The 24,512-nt window shown below is 45.7% G+C and overlaps 2 protein-coding genes across 2 annotated transcripts in view; one reads left to right on the top strand and one right to left on the bottom strand.

Annotated features, from left to right (window-relative positions):
* FBXO7 (F-box protein 7) overlaps positions 1-6,437 on the bottom strand; it is a 136,765-nt gene extending 130,328 nt beyond the window's left edge. The window contains exon 1 of the mRNA XM_078669386.1: positions 6,237-6,437. Coding sequence (XP_078525512.1) covers positions 6,237-6,436 — 200 coding nt within the window. The 5' untranslated portion in view covers position 6,437. The remainder of the gene's footprint in view (positions 1-6,236) is intronic.
* A 79-nt stretch (positions 6,438-6,516) lies between these two features.
* LOC144798387 (RNA-splicing ligase RtcB homolog) overlaps positions 6,517-24,512 on the top strand; it is a 93,954-nt gene continuing 75,958 nt past the window's right edge. The window contains exons 1-2 of the mRNA XM_078669269.1: positions 6,517-7,140; positions 10,906-10,984. Coding sequence (XP_078525395.1) covers positions 7,048-7,140; positions 10,906-10,984 — 172 coding nt within the window. The 5' untranslated portion in view covers positions 6,517-7,047. The remainder of the gene's footprint in view (positions 7,141-10,905; positions 10,985-24,512) is intronic.

The following is a 24,512-nucleotide window of genomic DNA, read 5'->3' as shown; positions in this document are numbered from 1 at the left end:
ACGATGCTCCCTGATTGGAGCGGACCTCCTACACATGCTCTGGACATGTCCCACTATACAAACATACTGGAACACGGTGACAACACTGCTGAAGCAGAGTGTTGGCGAAGACCTGCCACACACATGGGAGGCCTGTATCCTGGGGCTATACAAGAGGACTAAACTCAAAGTACCGGCTAGGTTCTAGGACATGGGACTCGTCACGGCCTAACGCTTACTTACCAAGCGCTGGAAAAAGAGCGAACCCCCACAGGCCAAATACTGGTATGCCTCCTTTGCTAACTGGGCGAGGGCGGAAAGCGCCACACTGCACAGGGAGGAGACAGCGGGACTGAGAAAATTCCCCATTGCGCAACTCTGGGATGATATCTTGAAATCCTTCCAACAGGCGAGTCTGGATCGGGGAATCACCTAGATGATGCCCCTTTCTGAGCCGGCCCTGGGCAGCGGGCGGGACGGAATGCCTCATGCCCCAATCGATACCCCTTCATCTTGGATATGAGCAAGATGCAACCTATACCTATGCAGGGAGGTGTTGTTGCAGAGTCGTAATGCGACAGCCGTCTAGAACCCCCGCGCTCCTGACACCGGCACACTAGCGTCTGTTAGACACTGCTAAACCACTCTCCCCCTCCCCTGAGAGGAACCTGAACCCCACAGGACTTCTATTGTCCAATACCTTAGCCCCGGAGTCGGAAGCTTACCTCCACGGACACACATTGACACTCTTCACAACACACTAGCCCTTCAACCTCATCCTATTTTACTTATGTTATTTTTATTTTCAGTCTCTCCCCCACCACCTCATAATGTTGGAGAGTTTTTTTTTTTCTCTCCGTTTTGTCCCATCTCATTTCTTCCCTAATGGTTAAGTTAAGGTGTCATGGTAGTTTTACCTTCGGCACGTCTGTTACAAAATAGTGTATATTGTATTAGTTATCGATAACCATCTAGCCCTCGGCATTCCTTATACAGCAATATAATAGGTGACACACCAAATGCTAACTGCCGGGAGAGACCCGGGGAAGGCGCGCGACAACAAGAACATGCCGCCTCACAACACATCTCATTCCCGCACCCCAGACTGCACTACTATCGATACCGAGCGACATCTCACTATCTAAAGCCTCCATTTCTATGCATATTGTTCCATCAATTTCGCCTAAAGAAATGTGATATGTGTTCAATACCCCGCTATGTATTATCACTGTACTGTATTGTCGCTATATTGCTATGCAGATTAAGTGTGACATTTCCTTTTGCTCACTACATAATTGTGTACTGAAAATAAATGCTGAAAAAATAATAAAATATATTCAAACAAAAAATGAGTGATGCCTGCCCCAAGGCCCTGACTCTCCAGGAGATAGGTGAAGCCACCAAGAATGACGGAAGCCTGACATGAGCGAAAGAAGCCCTTGCCCACAGGTAATGGCAAAGCTTCCTAGATGGGATTCAGACCTTGACACCGGACTAGCGAGTTTCCCAGGAGTAGCTGTTGAGAGCGAGGAGTGAACTCAGTGAAAGGCAAGATGGCCTGCTGCTGCGTGGGCAGCCAACTGTGATACCAAAGCACCTATGGTTCTGTGTGGTTGACCTGGCGCACCAAGGAACAGTGAAAACGAAGGCCCACTTGGGTGTTGGGTCCCAGGCATGGATGCGAAGGTTGATAACAAGGTACACAACGGTCACTCATGTACCATCAAGGCTCCGATTCCGACGGAAAAACCCAGTCACCAGTCCTAGTCGAAATTCAATATTGGCTTTGGGAGCTTTCTGGATGGACGGACCATGTAAGTGATAGTGGACTCGCACACAAATCTCCCAGTGGTAGAGGTGGTGTCGTCCATAGCATTTTCCCACGTCAAGCTAGTCCTTAAGAAAATGTTTACAATGACGGGCCTTCCTGACAAAGTGAAGTCGGACAACAGGCCACCATTACAGGGACATGACATTAAAGAATAATTAGTAGAATAATACATTAAAAAAATGTCCATCGCCTGTACTACACACCAGCGCGTATGTTCAGACTGAAACTTCGGGACAATGACCATTGTAATCGCTGCGGCAGCTAAGGGGTTGACTTCAAACACGTGGCCTGGGATTTTCTCCCCATACAGAACTTCTGGGCGGAGGTTCTGGCTGCTCTAGATCTTATGACGGGCCTGCACATTACTGTAGATCCCCTCACTGCATTATAGGGATACACTCAACCCCTTCCTGTTAAAATGCGTAAATACATTTCCCTTGCGCTACTTCTTGCAAAGAGGAGAATTGCCTGTAGATGGGGAAGAGGACGGGCGCCGAAGTTCGAGGACTGGCTCTAAGACCTGGTCTACTGCCAAGAACAATTGCAAACATATGCTGAACTTCAGTCCCCCTCATCAAGGCCGAAAGACATTTGGGGTCCCCTCCAAACCTATTTACTAGAGCACTCTACTGACACACACGCGGCGGCACCATAATGAATGACTACCACCTGCTAGACAGGCCTACCACCCTCGCCAATACGCCTCGCTCATTGGAGAACATGGGACACCTTGTCAAGCTACTCCATGTTCACTTGACTAGACTGCACCAGCACTTTGAATACACACAATTTACTCGCAATACGTTTGTGGGCATGACTGTTTTACATTACATCATTGTCGTTGTTTGTTAATGTGACACTGCAATGATATTACTGCCCTTACAACCTAATATTCAAACTGAAGCGGCCGGCCCGGAAGGGTTGTAGGCGGCCTGCTGTGTACTCCCCTACCGCATCACTAGATCAGTTAAACGTTTGATGCATCGCAATGCCGGCCCTACTGCGGATGTAGGCAGTATGCTGCGTTTCCTATCCTTTTGTCACAAATAAAGGTTTTTTCAATAAAAAAAAAAACTGGAACAAAAATAATAAATAATAAAAGAATAATTAGAATGTCTGGTCATTCGCCACTGGAAAATCACCCTGCAGTGGCCTCAGGCTAACGGGGAGGCAGAGATATTCATGATAACACTCAACCGGGCTCTGAAGATTGGGCTGGAACTCGGCGAAGATGCTGAATGCTGCCTGCACAAGTTCCTACGGGCGTACCAGCAAATCCCTCACAGCACGATGAACTGGGATCCGGCAAATCAATTGTTTAGGAAGCCGACACGGGATAGCATCCTGGCTGACACCGAGTGGCGACCGGCAGACATGGATGTTGAAGCTACATAATCCCGGAGAAAAGCCACCAATAAGAAGGCCAGTCAGTGTCGCCAGGCAAACCCACTCTACAAATCAGAGCACCGGTTCTCATGAAGGACAGACATTCTGGGTGAAGTTCTGAACCCCTTACAAGACTGAAGCACAGGAAGTGATTAAGATCAACGAAACCATGGTCACAGTGGAAGGAGGTGATCACCAGAAACATCTCATGGTTAAAACAGGTGGCAGCTTCCATAGACCGCTCAGAGAATGCTGCTGAAGAGAATTCTGAAGCCGAGGAAGAGTATCACCGGACCTCCACCTTCCAGCAGAGGTGTAAAACTCAACGAGCATCTGAAAGGGCAAGCACTAGAAATACCCCCACTTTCCCCTCACATGGACACGTGCAACTAAGAAGGTCCCCGGCTTGCTGGGCATAAGATTGATAACATCTCCCGGAGCCTGAAGTATGGTCTTCCGCCACACCTGGTCCCCAGTCAGACACTGAAAGACTATGAGTCTGGCTCAAGTGTCCAGATTTTCTTTCATGCAAGAACATTTGAAAAGATGGGAGAGATGTAGAGTGCCCCTTGCCTCTACCCTACAAAGTATCAATTCCCTCACACAGAGGGTCAGGCTCGGTCCGGGATGATAAATAAATGGGCAGATCGTCGCTCTGGGCCATTGCCAATTGTATAACCACAATGTGTGTGTGTATTCTGTTGGGGGTCCTGTGTGGTGAGGCCAAACCACATGGCCAACACCTACCCGACCTGCTACAGATGGAATCTGGCGCAGGTCGGCTAAACATACATAAACAAACACTAAGCACCTGGACCAGCATCATGTGGATTTGGCGCCTTTGTTTTCTTGGCACCGGTTGCAGGTCTTTAGTCCCAGCAATATATCCAAAAAGGTAAATTTCACAGAAAATGATATCTTGTTAAATTCATTTCCATTTATGACCATATGAGTATATTTGCTAGAGGTTGAATCTGGTTTAGGAGTAAATCAACCTTCTATGAGATAGGTACAGTTATTTAAAAAAATTGCTTTTCCTCCACTATGTTCCCTCTTTCAAGGGTACGGATAACAGCATAAAACTCTAAAACAAAAGTCAAACTTTGTGCAACGCTTTTCTTTGACTTTAATGTTGTAGACACTTGACATTTTGGTCCCACTGATATTATGTCCTGAGCAGAAAGAAAATTTGGTGTTTGTTGTGGGGGCAGGGTGTCACTGCAGTGTGACGGTAGGAGGTGTGAGGAAGATGTGAGGAGGGCAGGGGGTTGGTTGTTGGGGTGCTAACAATTATGCTGGAGGTACATTAAGGGCTGATTACAAAATCTTTAACGGAACCAGATTGAGACCAAGTGGAATGGACAGGCTGATGCTTGCATGACATTAAGTCAGGCAACTCCATGCTGCGCTCAAATCACCCATGCCCAAGGCCGGCCCTAAATCTAAGATTAGTGTGTTAAATAGACGGGACCCATACTTACCGAGTCGCAGCACTTCTGATTAGATTAATGAACTCCTCTCTCACCATAAACCGACAGTTCAACACCATATCCTCCACATGCTTCAACACCCTCTGCATACTCCACAAGACCTTCAAATGGTTGAAAGTTAAGGGGGTGAATGGGGAAATTAGGCGCACAAGGCTATGTGCCCCCAAGTTTATAAATCCAATCGTACGTAGTGCTCTAAGGGTAAGGATGTAAACCCAGCATCTTAAAAACATTCAAACGTTAAGCTGTGCCCTGAGCACATACACCAATAGTGTCCCAAACGAAGTAAAGTAATAGTCGTCAGATTGTTGTCCACTTTTCATCAATCTTCATTTTTCTGGGATATAAATCAGCCTCACATCTGCCGATTTCAGACTTATATTCAGTCTTATATTAACAAGTAAGCATATTTGTTCTTGTGTCACCTCCCGAGAACGGCCAGGCTTTGATCATCCCCGCGTTTCCCACGCACTCATCACAAGCAGACTGTAATACCGACACGCCCTTTATGCCAGACTCAACAAAATCTCTCCTTCCCAAACTCCAGACTGTCCAGAACACCGCAGCCAGACTCATCCTCTCCATCCAACAACACAACTGCATCACCCAGCAGACCTCCACTTGCTCCCCAGCGAAAAGAGTGACCTTCAAGCTGCTCAGACACGCCTACAAAGCCCTCCACATCCACAACACTAGACTCCAGTACCTCAACGAAAGAATCTTCTCCACGCCCCCAAGATACCTCCGGTCCGCTGACCTAATCCCTGTTTGAAATTCCCTGCGTACACAAAGCCAGACGGGAGGCAGATCCTTCTACATCGCAGCCCAAACCTGGAACGAACTCCCCCTCAGCATCAGACGAAGCCCTACTCTGCAAACCTTCAGAAAAGACTTCAAGATCTGGCTCTGCGGGTGACATCGGAGGAGTCCGAAACCCCACCGCGCCCCATCACTTTGAGACCCTCACAGGTAAGTAGCGCGCTCTACAAACCCCAGATTGATTCTCCCCTACCCCTCACTCCCTAGTAACATCTTCTACTTGGTCAAAGAGAGGACCGGTGCAGGTGTCACCATCATGATAATACCTAACATTGCAGGACAGGTGCAGATCCACTGCTGATGGACTACCAATTAATACTAATGTGTTATACTGACAACGAGGGTTACCATGTGTGCGTGCAACCAAAGAGAAACAGAACTGAATCATGGCTTGCACAGTTAGGAATAGTTACTTGTATATTGATATTGCTAGGAAGTCCCAGCCTACGGCAGAGAAAACTGCGACAATTCAAGTCATTTTAAAACTGCATTACAAACAGTATGTGTGCCATTCACACTGTCTCCATTTTTCTGTATGGTGTCACTCATAAGTACACTAAGCACATGCAAATGTTATGTCACACATAAACTATCTGAAAACTTAGCAGCTATACTAAGAGTTGACAACCTCGCCAGAAAAGTCAAGGATTTCTGCTGAGTGCAATTTCCACATTACAAACTCAATATGCACCAGGTCTGCGTGTTCGAGGCGCCTACTGTTTAGCTTGTACCTGAGGTCGTAATGTTCCTGGTAAAGTCTAGAAGAGGCCGGCGCGGCTGTACCGGAAGGCGGGCCGACACTCGCTGCCACCTTCCTTATTCTCCAAATGTTTCTTTGAAGCGGCGGTCCGAGAAACAAACCCACGTGACAGGGGAGAATGGGCGGGGACCATCTTATCACGTGACGGGGGAGAATCGGAAGGAACCTCATTGTTCTGAGCCACGGTGGTTGAGAAAGGGGAGGGGAAAGAAAGTGACAGAGATGACGTATGAAGAGGCGGTGTCAATGACGTCAGTCCTAATGACATATTGCCGACGTGATAATAGGCTTGGGCTGAGAAATACAAATGTATCTTGTACGTCCATGTTGGAATGGGAAGGGTGTCCAATTCCTACTTAGACGTTGTTTCGTCGATTTACAAAATGTAGAAAGCCGCATTAATAATTAATTTCCGTAAAATATGTTACGCTAAACTTTTAAGGCGTGTATTGTGTAATTTATCGGGTACCGTTTTTTTCATAGACCCAATCTGCTGTAGATGAAAAGTTAGGGTTCTAAAGTTCCGTTTTGGGCGCCTGACAGCGCTAAAGGTAAGAGCACTAGGTCAGCTCTCTCGTTCTATCAGTAGAACTATGTGATTTGACACGCAGCTGCGGAGAGTGCTGAGGCCCACTGAGATGACGTCACAAGCCCTGCTTCTGCATCTTCAGGCTGCGTCTGTCGAAAGCCGTCATCTGCCTGCGACACGGTGTGTACTTGGACACCGGTTCTTTCTGGGGCACTGAGAGTGTGTGAAAGGGGCAGAGAAAGCCGCTACCACTATGAGCCGCAGCTACAATGACGAGCTCCAGTATCTGGACAAGATCCACAAGAACTGCTGGAGGATCAAAAAGGGCTTTGTGCCTAACATGAAGGTACCAGTATAGCCTGAAGTCGCATGCGCTCCCTCACACAGCCCAACGAGAACATTATTGGGCACGTTGTTACAAGGCATTATTTTGGCTACGCATGCGAATGTAGGTTGCTATCAGGGCAGTGTAAGGCTAATAACACTCTGCTGTGGTTTTCCTGACAGTGCAATGTGGCAGTCATCCACACACATTGCCTCCCACTTGCCGTTTATCATTTTGTGTATTGTGTTGCGTCCATGTTTTCGGCTTACCTGTGTGTATCGTATAAATGTCCGATTTGTGCCATTTAGTCGCTGAACAAAAAAACATTAAGGATATAGGAATTCTATTGATCCAGGTGCCTATGCATACTCTCTACTACAACGTTGTTACAAGGCATTATTTTGGCTACGCATGCGAATGTAGGTTGCTGTATCAGGGCAGTGTAAGGCTAATAACACTCTGCTGTGGTTTTCCTGACAGTGCAACGTGGCAGTCATCCACACACATTGCCTCCCACTTGCCGTTTATCATTTTGTGTATTGTGTTGCGTCCATGTTTTCGGCGTACCTGTGTGTATCGTATAAATGTCCGATTTGTGCCATTTAGTCGCTGAACAAAAAAACATTAAGGATATAGGAATTCTATTGATCCAGGTGCCTATGCATACTTCCCTCTCTACTACTTTTATGGTCGGGATTGAGCTAGAATTAGTTAATTGTTAATGTAGATTTTTAATTAATTACTATCATTGCTGGGCATTAATAATTACTCGCAGAAAAAAGTATAATGATTACAAAGTCACAGTATATAAGATATGGAGTCCATAAAGCATACTCTCCTTCTATATATTAATTATTAAAAAGCCAAATACTTGAATAATTCATCTCATGACTTCCCTGTGCCGGCTTACCATTACCTGCACAGAAACAAAAGAACAAGGGTGTGACGTGAGCTGTCTTCCATTTTATGTTTATTACGTGACAGTTCAGGACATAGCCAATTGGCGTGATGTTAGACGGGCATTAGTTTTATCTTGATGACTTATTCGGTCTACTGGAGCAATCACTCACGACGTAAGGACTGGTGAGGAAGCCGGTTGAGGAAGTAATGCAGATATTTTCCAGAGTAGAATGATTTTCAGGTTTTTTTTTAAATATAAGTGGCAACTGGACAGTTGGAGAATGTGCCCTCAGAAACTTGTGCTCTAATGTGGTGGGAGGAGGCTTCCTGGACATTTCCAGGAACCCAGCAAACTGATTGTTATGCTCTGTGGCCCTCCGTTCAAGCACCTCTCCTCTGATTTAAATCGCATTCTAATGTTTCCCTTCTTCCACCCACCAACACATTATTCGGCAGCTTTTCACATGCCCTCACTGACTGCTGAGGTGTGAGGTCAGGAGTTTGCAGAGGCAAACTGATAACCTGGATCTGATCCTTGACCTGATCCAGATTAGGTTGTAGCCCTTAATCAGAAGAAGTAAGTCTACCACTGGCGATCCAGTTATTCCATATATTCGTAAGGCTAGGTGCAACTCTCCTTTAATGCTCACCAGTCCCTTCTCACGTTCCCTCTATTTGTGCATGCTTTCTGTGGTTTTTGTATTAGTTAAATCCCTACCGACTATTATCACTGCCCCTGAGCCCTCAATCATCCTATAAATACCAAAGTAGAGCCGCCTCGTGGATGAATTGCATCGTTGAGGGAGTAACTCGCAGGATGAATTCAGGTAGAGCAGTTAGCATAGGTTAGTTAGGTGTACAGATATGGAGGCATTATCAAAGTTGTGATGAGTGACACTTGAAAAGGTTCTAGCTTTGCATGGAAATAATATTGCCCTTCTTACCCACACAGCTTTTGTCACACAGTCTAGCATGAAAAGCAATCATTAGTGTAATACAACACCTATTCTAAAATGCAAGCATTCAAAGATATCCCAGGGTAGTGTAGCACTACTCTTTCGTCCCATGAAGACGACCCTGGCGGGCCAATGGTGCTGTCCTTCCGTCACTGAGCCACTTTAATGGAGGCACTAACGTCAGAACATTACGCACCCTTCTCACCCAGGTAAGATTAAATATACCAGATGAAGGTTAACAGTGCCAGATGCAGAGTGATTCTGCATTCCTTTTCATCCCCTAACGCAGCCGAGTCATAATCGGGTTTAATGTGTTGTTTTAGTGGTAGCGATGAGCATTTGTGCAAGAAAGACTACAAGAACTTTTAAGATAAAAGCAGTAAACACGAGGACATAGGTGCTTTAGGTGGTTACATAGAATGAAGTTGTGAAGCTTATTATGTGCAGTTTGGAAGCCGAAAAACAGTCCAAGTGATTTACTTGGATGACGTGCATTTATATAGGTCATTGCTGCCATGTGTATAGTTGTGCTCCCTGGAGTCTGGGATTCCTTTGCAGCACCGGGATTCTTGTTGACCAGAGCCCAAGCGGGCTGTTGCCATTGTGCTTGCTTGCCTTTCTTATTATTTAAGGAGCATCATATTTAGTATTGGCCGAAAAAGGTAGAGTAGGCCATTGTACTGTGTGGCAATGGATTGTACTTGATGGATGCTGGCTAGGCCGTGCTGTGGGTCTTTGTAAAGCAGTACATGTTTGTTCAGGAAGTCGGTAGCATTTTCTTCTGCTCAAGTGTGCATTAGTCGGTTGCTCAAATTGGTGGCTGCCCAGTTTAGAGGCATCTTTGAGGATTATGTGGCTCTCATGCAGATGCTCAATACCATCGCTGATGCGTGTTATAAGATGCATATTTTACAATATTTCACATCGACAGTGGGTCCCAAACATTTTCAGAAAAGGCGGGTGCAGGATGTGGTAATCATTTCCTGAAGTTCTTTCTGAAAATGCTAGTAGGGCGTTCTAAAACATTAGAGGAACGTGATGGCTATTAATTCTTTTGAGATTACATTTCCTGTGGATGGCGGATGATGTATAAGTATTGCGTCAAAGAGGTTTGGGTGAAGTAAGTTGGTTTACTGTGATAGATCCACTATTTCAGCAGTAGCAGGAAGCACAACATTAACCAGGACTTCAGCACTAACAGCCACCACCATAGCAGTTGTTACTATGGTAATTGCATTAGTCTAGATGCAGGCATATCAGAGTAGTGATAGCAGTTTTTCCCACAGCTGTACCCACATCGAGACCACAATGGCGACCATAGTTACTTCCACAAAAGAGACCATGGCAGCAACCAGCCCTACCACCCCAGCATCAACAGCTTTTATGACTGCACCAAGCGCAGCTGCTGCCAGCAGCAGGAGCCAGAGCGGCGACCACTACTGTCACCGTAGCAGGGACAAAAACAGCTGTCAGCAGCCTCTGCTGTAACAGCAATCGCCACTGCTATAATTACATAGCCAGTGCCAGCAGAGACAGTTTCCAGTAAGGCAGGAACAACTGCTGTCACAACAGTAGGAACCACCACAGAAACAGCAGGTCCTACTACAGCAGAGGTCACAGCATCCATTAAAGCTTTCGGCACTGCTGCCAATTCATCTGTCACCCTAGTTGCAAATCAACAGCAAGCATGGCATGGGCCACATCAGTGGCTACAGCAGGCACAACAGCCTCCACCATGTCAAGAATCACAGCATCGGCCAGACCTGACCTGCTTGATTTTTCTGGTCCAGATAATCGATTCCTTTTGCACTTATCAGTGCGAGGAATCCTTAATTCTTGAGGTACATTTTGTAAGTAACCAAATTTTACCCTGGTGGGCATTTATAACTTCTTGTGACTGATCAAATATTCGTTCTTTTTTTCCTCACAGGTGGAAGGCGTGTTCTATGTGAACGATGCTTTGGAGAAGCTAATGTTTGAGGAGCTGAGGAACTCTTGCAGAGGGAGCGGTAAGTCCATGAGAAGTGACTGCACACAGCTTTGGCTTACTCTGTTGTAGTCTAGAGGTGTGTTCTGCATAGTCTGCTTTTTCAAGAAATAACATGGTGCAGGAAGGTGAGCTTGTTAGAGAGCGGTCCGGATACCTTATCAGTTGGACCCTGGCATGTCGCCTTTTCCTGTTAGATCACTATCCCTAGGCTGGTTAGCTGGTTCTGTGAAAGTTTCTGACCACGTTTTAGTGTTCATTGTTATTACAGAGGCTGACTCCAGTAACCCTCCCATTGTACTTTTTGTTCTTGCACATGATGACAAGAGGTCAAAGGCTTCACGAGAACAAAGTTTGCCATTCAATCACAGAAAATTAATTAGGCTGTTATCTGTTGAGGAGTTACTATTAGAAATATTGAATAAGAGATCTAAACTCAATCTTGCATGCAATCATTGCCAGAGTAGAACCGCTAGAAGAAATGATGGTTGATCTACAAAAGTCTCTACAGACTGCATGGGGTTTCAAAAAATCCTTCTCTATTAGATAGTCCCATCATCTAATACTTTATGTATTACAGCAATATGATTTATCATTCAAGGTTTAACCTGTAGAGGGAAAAAACTTTAACAGGGATATTTGCTCAACAGACTTTCTAGGAAAATATGCTTCTCAAACATTGATACTTTTAACTGGGAAGGAGGCGCACCATTCTTTGGGAGGGGAGAGAAGGGTTTAGAGTTGGATTTCAAATACTGCATAGCACTTTGTCTCATATGGCACAGTTTTCTGATGCTTACTGCTGCCAGCACTTCTTAATGGTCCTACTAAAACCTGATTGTAGACCGATAAACTCAAGTGCACTCGTATGCAAACAATATCTACTTCACAGTATAATCGTCATTTTTAGTTTAGTCGCATATAATTAAGTGCTATCGATTGCATCCGTTCATCTCCTTAAATTCATCTGCACTTTTACCTCCGGATTCTATTAATATTCAATACGTTCATTTAGCTCGGTGTTCATATAATTCAGAACAATAGCCAGTGCATTTTAGTTTCCATTTGGAATTTTCTTCAGGGTTGTCTCATATAGAATTATTTATTTAAATATATATGAGTAATTATTGTATATAGTAGCATACTAACATATTTCTGTCATCATGGTCCTTAAATTATTTAAAACCTTATATTTCCACAAGCTTATTTCTCCAAAAGGTTTTTTCCAAATTAAATACAATTACTCCATGTGAAGGGATGCCTTTCTCTGTGACTTCCAAATAAGGGAAACACTTAATGAGTCCTTTACTCGGTGTTTCATCACATGACGTCTCAAATGTTAGCTTTCCCTTACCTCGGATCTGTTCCTTTGTTTATGTTTACTAGGAACCTTCTGTACAGGGATGCTTCTGTATATAAAAACAATATGTACTTCTGTATGTAAATCACAGCTGTATCCAATATATGCAAAATGGGATTGACCCGTATGAATCATATAAACGTCTTAAGTTAAAATTGAAATGTCGCACACGTGCTACATTTAATATTGTCGGAAGTTATTTTACCCCCCTTTGGTTTACAGACTGTAAAAATGTGGATTCTTATTTCCACCTCAAGCCATAATCGTAACTCTTGTCAGGGTGAAACCTCGAAGTCACCCCCCTGTTCGCTAAGAGCAGACAAGCTTAACTTAGGACAATGTTTGTGAAATATTAAGTATTAATGCAGCTGCAGCACCAAACAATAATGAATTCAAAATGCAAATAAATACTGAATTAGAATAATAGTTTAATTTAATAAAGACAATGACAAAAATCCAATAAGAGGAACCGGAGATATGAGTCTTAAAATATTTAAGGGAAAATAGTGCTCAGGATACTCAATGTGGTACTGAGACCTAGGCGCAGTTTGAGGCTGACAGCAGTGGAGCCTGGGTCGGATACACCAACCAGTTTCATCCTGGTCTAAGATTTTACCTTCTGACTTAGTGTGACATGTACAAAGACTATTTGTAATCGCAAATGACCCGATTCTCAAAAAGGGCCCTTTTGTTCCATGTACAAAGCCCTAGTTACAATTCGGTAACCTGTTACCAAATTACAAATTGGGTTTGCAATTCATTATTAGGAAGGGGCCTGTTTAGCGTACGTTCCTAATACCGAATTACAGTGGTATGTGTGAATGTTTTGCGACCAAAATGCGGTTGCAAAACACTCACGTTTTACCGCCTACTTCAAGTAGGAAGGAACCCATTCGCAAATGGGTTCCCTTTTGTGAACGTTTGTAAAAACATTTTTTAACATCAGGCAGTGTTTCCACGGACCACTTGCCTACACTTAAACAAGCATTTACAATGCAATGGTTTTGCCTTTGACAAAGTTAGAGCTATTGGCATTGTCAATGACAAATTTTGTATTTATGTGTTCGTTTTGAAAACAGATAAATTAATGGCATTGTCATTTACAATGCCAATAGCGTAATCTCAGGCAAATGGACGATGGTTACAAAATGTTTTGAAAAGTGCTCTATAGAATCAGGAGGAGTCTGGGAGGGATAATGAATAGAGATAGAGCCAAGAAGGAAAAACAAATTAGGGTGAGAGAGAGGTGCATTGGAGAGAGTTAACTGTGTTGAAGGGAGAGTGAGTGACGGGATGAGCGTATGAGCAGAAGAAAGAGGCAGTGAGAGAAGGAGAGTGGTGAAAGGGAAGAGTGAGTGACGGGATGAGAGTATGAGCAGAAGAGAGAGAGGCAGTGAGAGAAGGAGAGTGCGGTGAAAGGGAAGAGCGAGTGACGGGATGAGAGTATGAGCAGAAGAGAGAGAGGCAGTGAGAGAAGGAGAGTGCGGTGAAAGGGAAGAGCGAGTGACGGGATGAGAGTATGAGCAGAAGAGAGAGAGGCAGTGAGAGAAGGAGAGTGCGGTGAAAGGGAAGAGCGAGTGACGGGATGAGAGTATGAGCAGAAGAGAGAGAGGCAGTGAGAGAAGGAGAGTGCGGTGAAAGGGAAGAGCGAGTGACGGGATGAGAGTATGAGCAGAAGAGAGAGAGGCAGTGAGAGAAGGAGAGTGCGGTGAAAGGGAAGAGCGAGTGATGGAGCCACAGGGAGTGGGAGGAGCGAAGAGGAAGTTGTTCATGAAGGTGAGGACTGAGCAAGTGACGGGGTTGTCTGAACAGGAAAGGCTGGCACAGGGCGGACAGACGCATGGAGACACAGGTACTAGGGGGCAGAGGTGGGAGACAGGAGCATGTGACACTGGTCCCGGGTGCAGGGTTTGGGACTAGCGTGTAGAGAGGATGGACAGCGTGTTATTGCACGAACAACAACAGTCGGCAAAAATCTAAGTAAAGGTCTGCTATTAACGTGAAAAGGCGCAACAGTGAAGAGATCTGGCCAGAACGCATGGCATGTCCAGCATTATGTGGGGGAGGGTCAGCCGCCAACAATGTCTTAACTTCAAACCGGGAAAATCCGAAAGGGGAGGGGCGTCCAATTTAGCTAAGCTTTTGGGCAACCCTGTCCACACCATGGCACATATGCCTCGGTCTTTTCATGGAGGTAACTCGCGCTGAAAGAAAAAAACATCAAATACAATATTTTTATATTCACCTCCCAAATAAACGTTGTAAGAACTAAGTGCCTGGCGCTGCCGCTCACAACGATCGTGCTATGCACACTTTAAAAGGTCGAGACAAGCAATGGCGGGAGCGTGGCTAGAAGTGGAACTTAATGGTCAGTTCGATCCGGCCCTTCATGGTACACCGAAGGTCAGGGAATAGCGCATTCCGGAGCTAGTTAGATGTTGCACGCGAAGTATAGTACAACTCCCTGCCACCAAACTACATACACACCACAACGTGCCTTCCTTCCTGCAGGCGCCAAGCTCAAATCAGTATAACAAATCAGTGACGTGACGCTTGTTTTTGTGGATGGGTGTCTTTTTTTTTTTTTTTACCTTTTGCAGTGTTGTGCCTCGGATGATGCTTTGTTTTCTCTTGTAGCCGCACACTTGTCACTTTAGCACTGAGCGCGGGAGGGGGGCGGGAACGGGGCCGGAGACACGGAGGGGGGCGGGAACGGGGCCGGAGACATGGAGAGCGTGAGAGGCAGCGGGAGGGGTGCGGGACCGGGGCCGGAGACAGGGAGAGCGGGAGAGGGGGTGGGAACGGGCAAAAAAAAAAAAAAAGAAAGCACTCGCCTGGACTTCTTCCGGGTGGCGTCAATGCCGGACCAGATTCGGGGGCGTTCCCGAGAACAGGCTTTCGGCTGACGTCACCAAAAGGGAAAAATTCTCGGGAACGCCCCCGAATCTGGTCCGGCCTTGACGGACAGATCCGGCTCCCAATGGCTAGCCTCCATTTATGGAGCTAGCCAATGGGAGGAGGGGGCGAGGAGGGGGCGGATACCCGACCCCACAGAGCAAAACATAAGATTTTGCTAGCGCATGCGTACTTCGTACGCATTGCGTAGGCAAAACCTAAAAAGGTATGGAAAGGGCTGCTGAATTTGGAGAGAACATTCAATCAATATCCAGAAAAAGGTACTCTGTAACAAGTAAATACTTAAAACATGATTCACAGTGTTTTGTCAATTAAAAGACTACCTATGGAAAATGCATCTCAGGCAGGACCGGTTTCTCACTAAACTTGGCAGTAAAATGGGCCTTTCTATCCGGATTTCTAGAACCAGGCCTACAGGGAAATGTCTCACACAACTCATAGGTAATGTACTTCTACAAAAGAGGACAAGCAAAGGGCATGTACCGCCCAAGTTTCTAATGAATAAAAGGCAAACATATCTCCAAGTTTCAGTACAATTGATTTATTTTCATTTTAAAAATCTGCGAGTGCTAATCGCTCTACAAGTTGTTCCAGGTCACTTTACAAAGAATCCCCTGCACAACAGGCAGGAGGTGCAGGACATGTTACAAACACCACAACACTGCAGGGGTAGACACAGGACAACGTTTGAGAACAGTTCCCCCAGAAAGAACAGTACTGCAACATTGGTTAACACGTGGTCAGAAGTGGCCAAGGCGAAATGTTGAAAGCACAATCTTAACCCACACGCCTAACGTCTTAAAGCCCTCAGAATGTGTGTGGTTATTGAATAAACACAAAGGCCTACCTTATTCATCCAAACTCCATGGGATATAGTCCCACACGTCCATTAGTCGTCCATGCGCTCAGATTACACAAGTCTCAACTGTTTATGGTATTCAGCAAAGTCTTCTTATGGTTTCCATATATGTTTATGAATGTTTTTAAGTTTACAGTATGTTTCTCTCTGGATGGGCACAGAAAACAATTCATATTTGACCTGGGCTGGTTCTAATTGTCAAGTGGCTCCCTTTTCATAGTCATGAAAATGAATACAGAATTTCCAACAGCATGTTTTAAATCTATTTGTTTTGCAACCAGGTCTGTCCATATTTTTTGTTATCTAGCAGCTCATTACTTATGTCGTATAAATGCATTCAACATAAATGTCCGCCCTTAACACACTATTGTTTAAATCCCGCTACCCTTTGTGGAGCTCAGACATGGGGTGATGAGCTCTGCAAAATTATATGTCACGTCAAAAATGGCAATACGCATAATACTTAAGGTCTGCTGTGCTCTGTTGGAAAGAAGTTCATGCAGTTCAGATGAACACGTCACTACTCTTAGGATGGCCGACATCCACCCTGTGACAATTTTAGGATTTTGGAGGATTTCCCTGATCTCCCAGTCAGTGAAAAAAGGAAAAGTGAATGAAGTTGTATTTTACAAACGTCTCAATTATTCAAGAAAATGCAGCCAAAATACTCTTTTAATAAAAAATCAAAAGTAAACAGGAAATGGGCCTTGTGACTGGCTAATAGACTGAAGTGGTAACCCAGGAAACTAATCGGTGTCAAGTACAAACGTATCCCTTCCCATCCCAACAGTATGATCTCTTTCCCTCTCTGCTGCTATCAACTTAATAGTTCTGACTGAAAATCAGCCATCTTGAATTAAACTTCCGTTTAAAATGTAAAAATATATATTTTTTAAAACCGTGTCTCGGGCAGAAGGAACAAAACATCCCATAATATCCTTTTCTCAACATAAAAAAATAAAGGTTAAATGTAGCTATAGTAGACCTACACTAACCGTTTGGGTAAAAGCTGTTGAGTCAATGTCCGTTCTGAATTTACCAGGACACGAACACAAGATCCCAGAAAGGACTGTATGCAAACTATTTTCGCCTTGAAGCAATCTGCAAGCCTCAGCAGTCCTGGTAACCAATGTACACTTTCATGGTACATTTATATCACGCCTCAGTTTCAAAGTGTTTTAAGACAACACAAAACCTTTGGAAGCGGAGTTACCCCCCCACATAAAAAATACTTTTTAATCATGCAATACAATTAGAAATTAGGTTTCCTATCTCACTGAATTGCAACAGTGTGTTGCCAAAAAGCAGTATTATTTCAAATAGAATTCCACAGAATGCTAAGCAAGCTGTCAAACAGTATGTATTGTTTTTTTTTGGACGCACTGTAAAGTTTACACCACCATAGGTTTGCAGATTGCTTCGTATCATGGGAATGTGCTCCTAAAAAGAGAGTATTTTATAACAAATCCAGATTAACCGGAGTCGTGTAATAAACATTTAGTTTGGGCATTGAAAGGCGTAGCTCTGCACGGTGAATCCTCCATGATCTGCCCGAGGCGGCCACAGTCGGGCTACCAAGCGGGCTGCCGCGGCATCATTCATTTAAGGTATACCTCTATGGGAAACGCTCACCTACAGAACACTGGTCAACAAGCAGCCATGGCACAGAATTTAGCTATAAACTTTTTCTAAGAGGCTTATGGCCAGATTTTACTGACTGGTTACTGCAGCAGCTGCAGTGCTTTGTTGGTGGCAGGTCTTCCTCCCCTTGAAGGGTAACGGCTCGTGGGTGATTGATAAATTATACAACACTGACCTATAACGGAGTCTTCAAGTTTGTATCTTTCCTTCCCTGGGTTCCCATTCTGTGTGGAACCCTGCCACCGCGACAGGCACTGTAGGGATGACTTAACCCCTTCAACTTATGGTCAAGCCAGGGTTCGGGGGCTCTCTCTATCGTGGCCTATGAGATTCTCGAAAACAAACCTCGCGTGGGACAGAAAGTTGCACATCACTCTGCTCCCAAGGATGAAAATTACAGTTGTGAATGGGCAAAAGGAGCAGGTGAGTGAACTTGGGTCCTTTCTGCCTGCTCATAAAACATTTCTCTTTTATATAAAAAATACATCTATCTTACCAATTAATGCACTGTACAAAGCGTGCAATGGAGGGTTTCAACCCATGAGGAGAAAGGCCTCCTTTTTCACAACACATCTTATTGCTTCCATAATACACCAATAAACGGAAGATGTACCAGTGCCTCTGAAAGTACCTAGATCGCAATCGTTAAAATCATTAAAAGCAATCCAACCCCATGTCATCTCGACTCTTTGACGTCACACCTCCAGAGGCGCTATTGCAAGAGGTCAGATGCACAGGCCCACATAAGGAACAGGCACGGACTGCTGTGGAAACAAATGACCTGTGGAGTTCACTGCAGATGTCGGACAGACCCATCCCGTCTAAAACTTGAGGCGTTTTCCAATCAAGTGCAAACCCTAAGGGTGTGCAGGGGCTGTATCCAGGCCCCACTGGCACTGAATGGAGATAACACAAACTGCAGTCACAAGGTGAAGATCGGCAGCCCATTCAAATCATGCCACCTCACGTCTGCCGTGCATGATCTTGAGCGGCAGGCAGCCTCTCAGCATTCGGTGCATTGCACTGTGGTTCTCTGATTAGAGCTGAGCAACAAAAAGGCCTGGCAAAGTGTGCTGTAGGATGGTAGAATACTGGAATATTTGCATACATACTAACCTTTTCCTTGAAAACTGCATTCACTGAAAACCAGAAAGAGTGATATTCTTCATCGCCTTGACTGTCCCACCCCGCAATAATTCCATGTGAACCCAAAACTGCATGAGACATAGGAAAACCTAGCATGTCCCTGGTACGTTGTTTGTGCAAAATGTCATGTTTCGTGCTGTCCATCTATGGCAGCGACCCTGTGGACGGAGGCCCTGTGAGGACATCCCGGCTTCTGTCCCTGTTGCATATGCTCAAGTCGTCGCTGGCTTGCATTGATGAGTGCTCGCGTCCGAAATTCACACTTATTCGGCATCCAACAAAGAAACAAACGATTCCTCAGACAGTGGTGCTGATGGGCCGGAGCACCGAGGTCAGGCGGTTTGAGGATAGCTCCCTGTCCAGCTCAATACCTTCGAGCGCCTCTCCCCAGTCCTTATCACCGCGTCCTCCGGAAAGGTGTCTGATAAGGCGTTATTGCTTTACAAACTGCAGCCCCAAAATGGCAGCTCTGAGCGGAACCTTTGGTGGCAGACCGAGGGGCATGTGGGGAGAGGACGTGCCTCCTGCGGTCAGTGTGCATGTCCACATCCTTCCACGAGCCTTACCACACATCTTAAGAGGCTAACACAGAAGGGCGAGAGAGACAGACTTGACCGAACATGGGGGACGGGCCAGGGCGAGAAGCAAGCTGACAACATCCTGATGCGTCCGAAGCGTAGGTCCTCCGGTGAGAGAGCAATGCTACATTATCAATGACACAATCAGTTTCAGAGCTTTAGTTGCAACAAAAAGAAGGCTTCCATGTCTGGATGCGGCTTGGTTTCCTTCTTTCCTATTTATGATGCGGTCTCTCCTGAAAGTGCTCCCCACGATGCAGCATTTCCCCCCCCAAAATTAAAAAAGTAAAAATAAAAAAAATCACAGACACCAATTGCATCAGCAGGTAGTTTTCTGAAGTAGACGCAGCCCGGCCTGGATGGTCATGTCCCTCCCTGCCAGGGCTGAGTGACATCATGTGCCGATTCCTGGGCATTTTAATGAACTTCAAAAACACGGAGACACAGAGCGGGAGGGGGGCGGGAACGGGGCCGGAGACCTGGAGAGCGGGAGAGGGGGTGGGAACGGGGCCGGAGACCTGGAGAGCAGGAGAGGGGGTGGGAACAGGGCCGGAGACACGGAGAGCGGGAGGGGGGCGGGAACGGGGCTGGAGAGCGGGAGAGGGGGTGGGAACGGGCAAAAAAAAAGCAAGCACTCACCTGGACTTCTTCCGGGTGGCGTTAATGCCGGACCAGATTCGGGGGCGTTCCCGAGAACAGGCTTTCGGCTGACGTCACCAAAAGGGAAAAATTCTCGGGAACGCCCCCGAATCTGGTCCGGGATTGACGGACAGAGCCGTCTCCCAATGGCTAGCCTCCATTTATGGAGCTAGCCAATGGGAGGAGGGGGCGAGTCCCTGTTCCCCACTGCAAGACATTAGATTTTGCTAGCGCATGCGTACTTCGTACGCATTGCCGAGGCAAAACCTAAAAATGAAAATAACTTTCTTTTTTGAAACTCATCCCATTTTCCAAAATTGCTTTATTTACAAGTAATCACAGACATGGTGGTCTGCCACCGTCCATGTATTATACAAAGTTCAGTGGGTCACAAACCAAGACCCACCTCATTAATATTCATGTGGTAGGTCTATTTGCGACCCACTGAGACTCACAAAATGTGTCAATGACACATTTTGTACATTGGTGTTTGTGATTCCCAAATAGAGAATCGCAAAAATTTGATATTTGCAAGTGCAATCTATTTCCTTTGTACATGTGACCCCTAGTCTTTTTAGTCCAAATCCACCACAAGCGTAAACTTATTACTGCCTGCCAGGAATCAGGGGAAGCACTTAAACACTCCGAGTGTCAGGCTGGATCTTGTCCAGGTCCAGTTGCCACTGGTCAGCTGGGTCCTTCAGGAAAATGCCCCTTGCAGCATGTTGTCTCCCTGTAACCACGCAGGAGGTTAGCTAACTGACACTTAGGCCCTCATTACGGAAGGCTCCGAACGGCATTTGAATTTTCCTAACCTGTGTCGGAACCCAGGTTTCCGACCGACTCTGAAACATGACCGACAGATTACGATAGAAGGTAACTGTTTGGTCTTTCCGGCTCTGTTCCGACCAGCATTCGAAGATTCCGAGTCGGTCGGAGCTAAATCGTACAGGTCTTTGAACGATGTATTACAATGTCCGATTCGGACAGCCTCTCTGAAGAGGTCTGTCTTACACGAAACGGCTGTCGGAAACTGATTTTGGGGGCCCGTATCAGGCCCCGTTCACCCGCAGGCATCCGGTCGGGGTCCTTGGGGGTACCCATGGGACCCCTCTTTACAACCGTGCACAGTGTGGCAGGCATCATGGGGTGCCTGCGACAGGGTGCCAGATTTTCCTAAACTACCCCTTTTTAGGTCTCGCTGAAGCCATCCCGTTAGGGATGCTTTGGCGAGATTAAAGTAAGGACTTTCAAAAGTGCACCCAAAGTGCGGATCGGGTGCAGTGCATGTGAGCACAACCATGCGCATTGTGCACAGCTTCCATTTGCCTCCAGACACTTCGCTCTCCGCCTCTGCTGCCACACGCATTCAGCTCACCAGGCTGCACACCCCTCATATGCTCGCTCGCCAATGTCCCTCCCACCCTTCCTTTGATCTCCGTCGCGAGTTTTCACAGGCTCCTCTCTGCTCCCTTTCTTTAATGGCCCTCCTCCTCACCCAGCACAGAGCTCGCATCGCTTGTTTCTTAATCAAACCTACACTCTGCACCCCCCTCCTCTTGCTCTCCGAACTTCTCCTTCCTGGCTTTTGTTGCTTTGCATTAGTTTACTATCCTGGCCTTGTAGTATTATATAACAAACTTTGTTATTCTTTTTTGAGCTTCTGGCATTAGCAAGTTGCTGTTGGGTGCTTCCTTTCTTCAGAAGGCACGTCTGCGTGTCTTTTATTTTTTTTTCATTTATAGCTCCAAGACGGCAATTTAATAAAAAGCCAGATTGTCCGGCAAAGCATCATGTCTTATGCGCTCCCATGCCTAGAAATGCATGAACGTGGATACATCACTGGTGGCTGCTTATCTGTTCTGTAGTTTCGCCTTTGGTTTCTGGTTTCAGCCAGGCTCGGTCAGTGGGTGCAACAGTCCCTGGGCGGGCGGCTCTCGGAGGATGTTACTGGCGCATTGTTTATCCTCATCCGTGCACGCATGGTCTGGCGTTATTGTGACTCATTGGAGGGTATGCAGCTTTTAGAAAGCACACTTAGTGGGGACACTGGTGAGGTCTCATAGCTGTGTTGAGAGACCAGTTGTGTTGTCTGATCCACACCCATTTTTTGTTTGATAGCCAATATAATTTCTTACCATACCCATACAAAAGCACACGGTTAAAGACTGTATTAGCCACAAATTATAAGACATTGTTTTAAAACGTATATGAACTCCAGGGCTATTTGTTTTAAGAGAAGCTGATGGACACATTAACTGTGTGACGGTAGCACCGAAGCCACTGCTTCTTATCTTTGTATAGTACTTTTTATGTCGCAATGTAACAGTAACCTACTTTTGTGATCACTTTTTTTAAGGAACATTAAGTTAAAAGCACACCCAAAAAATGGACACTTGTTTCTAAAAGTGCATGCTCTTCAGTGAATCTAATTTTAATTTGATAATTAAATATGCACGAAGAGCAGTTCTTGTGTATGGACATGGAAATTGTTTTACCTGCTTTTGACCTTCCCATTGCTGCTCGATGTGAGTTGCATTCTTCTACCCACAAGACTGTGTCCCCCTCCCCCAATCAACTCCAGGCATTCATGTTTTAGAATAGCTTTGATACATGTTGTCTTCGGTCCTAGCATATTCTCTGCACTCCCTACCTATGTCATGGCCGTTTGTTGAAGAAGAAGAAAAAATCCGACTTAAACTTGATGGCATTCTAACCATTTTGTGTTTCAATGTATTTTCATTGTTAAACTTGTGTCTTTTAAATAAACGGTGATCAACCCCTCACCTTTCATTACCCAGTAGTGCTATTTACTTCTTTAATCTCGATGTTTTCTCATGTACCTTCTCAGAACACCATTGAAAGAACTGGATATGTATTGGTAAAACGCCCCACCCTAATAGGAGAGACCGAGAGAGTGGCGTGCATAAGTCCCGTAAAGCTCCTGTTTTGACAGTCTCGCTTGGAACTCTCATCTCCCTGATTTTTGCCAATTCCAATTCCAAAAATTCTTTATTTCGGCCACATGGGCCATAAAAGATGCAATAAAAACAATACATACATTTAAAACACAGTATATACAATAAAAGAGGTCCTGCTAGGCCTGCATAAGGTACACGAGCAGAGTAATATAAATCAGGGGGACATTTTCTTCCTTATTATCCATGCTGCCATTAAAAATTTTGAAACCGCAAACACAATATGGCCCAGAGTGTTGGTCTTCATAACCCTGTAGGCCTGTGGGTACTTCCTAAAGCCCAAATTCCGGCACAAAGGTGCTATCCAGCGCCTCCTCGGGCTCCGGTAAGCATAACACCCAAACATTATGTGCAGATCATCTTCGTCGTGGGCTTTACAGCATGGGCAGAGTTTGTCACCCCCTGCAGACCATTTGTAAGTAAAAACTTTGGTAGGGAGTGTACCAAACCTCCATTGCAGGAACAATTTCCTCGCTAAAAGAGGAAAAATAAAATCCATAAAAGGTTCAAATAGATAAGAATTTTTGGATTCTAAAAAACGTCCCGTCAGGGTGCCACTGTCATGAACATTAACCATAGCAGCAAGATGTTTGTTCTTGTACAGCTGGGCAAGGGTTTTTCGCGAGATCCTTTGGCAGCCCTGAGCTGGATCATCCCATAGGTCTTGCAAATTCAAACTAGTCAGTTCCGACTTGATATGTGCCAGCCAGGGAATTTTGCTGTTAGTATTCAGCCTCATAACGTGAATGAGGTCCTGTCTGTAGTGATACAATTCCTCGGTGGTCCAGATCCGATGCCAGAACTTCACAGGCTTTGACAGGAGATCCTCGGCAATAGACGGAAGGCCCAGGTCAAGTCTTAAGGGGAGGAGTGGCGTACCTTGCGGGAGAGCAAGTAAACGCCTAAGGAAACAATTTTCTACCCCTGCCATGACCTTACCAGCCTTATGTCCCCAGAGCTCACTACCATAAGAGGCTGCCGCCTTCGCTTGGGACCTGTAAGTTTCCAGGGCCGGACTTACAGGCTTAAAGGAGGACTTGTTGGCCACCTTCAGGAGTGCACCCGATAGCTGGGAGAGTTTAAGCCTAGACCTCGCTACCTGGGAGTCCCACAACAAGTTTTCTTGCAATGATACCCCCAGATATATAACGGTCGAGACCCTCTCCAAAGTAGTATCCCCCAGTGTCGGGTTGGGTCTGGTTTTGGTAGGGGGGTTGAAGATCATGAACTTGGTTTTGCCAGTATTCACCTCCAACCCATGCTGGCGACAGAAAATGCCAAAACCGTCCACAATCCTCTGGATCCCCATTGGGGATTTGGAAAGCAGGAGGGTATCGTCAGCAAACATTATTGCTGGGACCCTCCTGCCTGCCAGAAGCGGGGCGTCGTTGTCTTTAACAGCGTCAAGGTGTTGAATGACGCTGTTGATGTAC

The sequence above is a fragment of the Lissotriton helveticus genome, chromosome 1_1 (assembly GCF_964261635.1).
Source record: "Lissotriton helveticus chromosome 1_1, aLisHel1.1, whole genome shotgun sequence".
Lineage (NCBI taxonomy): Eukaryota > Metazoa > Chordata > Amphibia > Caudata > Salamandridae > Lissotriton > Lissotriton helveticus.
This window is presented reverse-complemented; position numbering and strand designations above follow the sequence as displayed.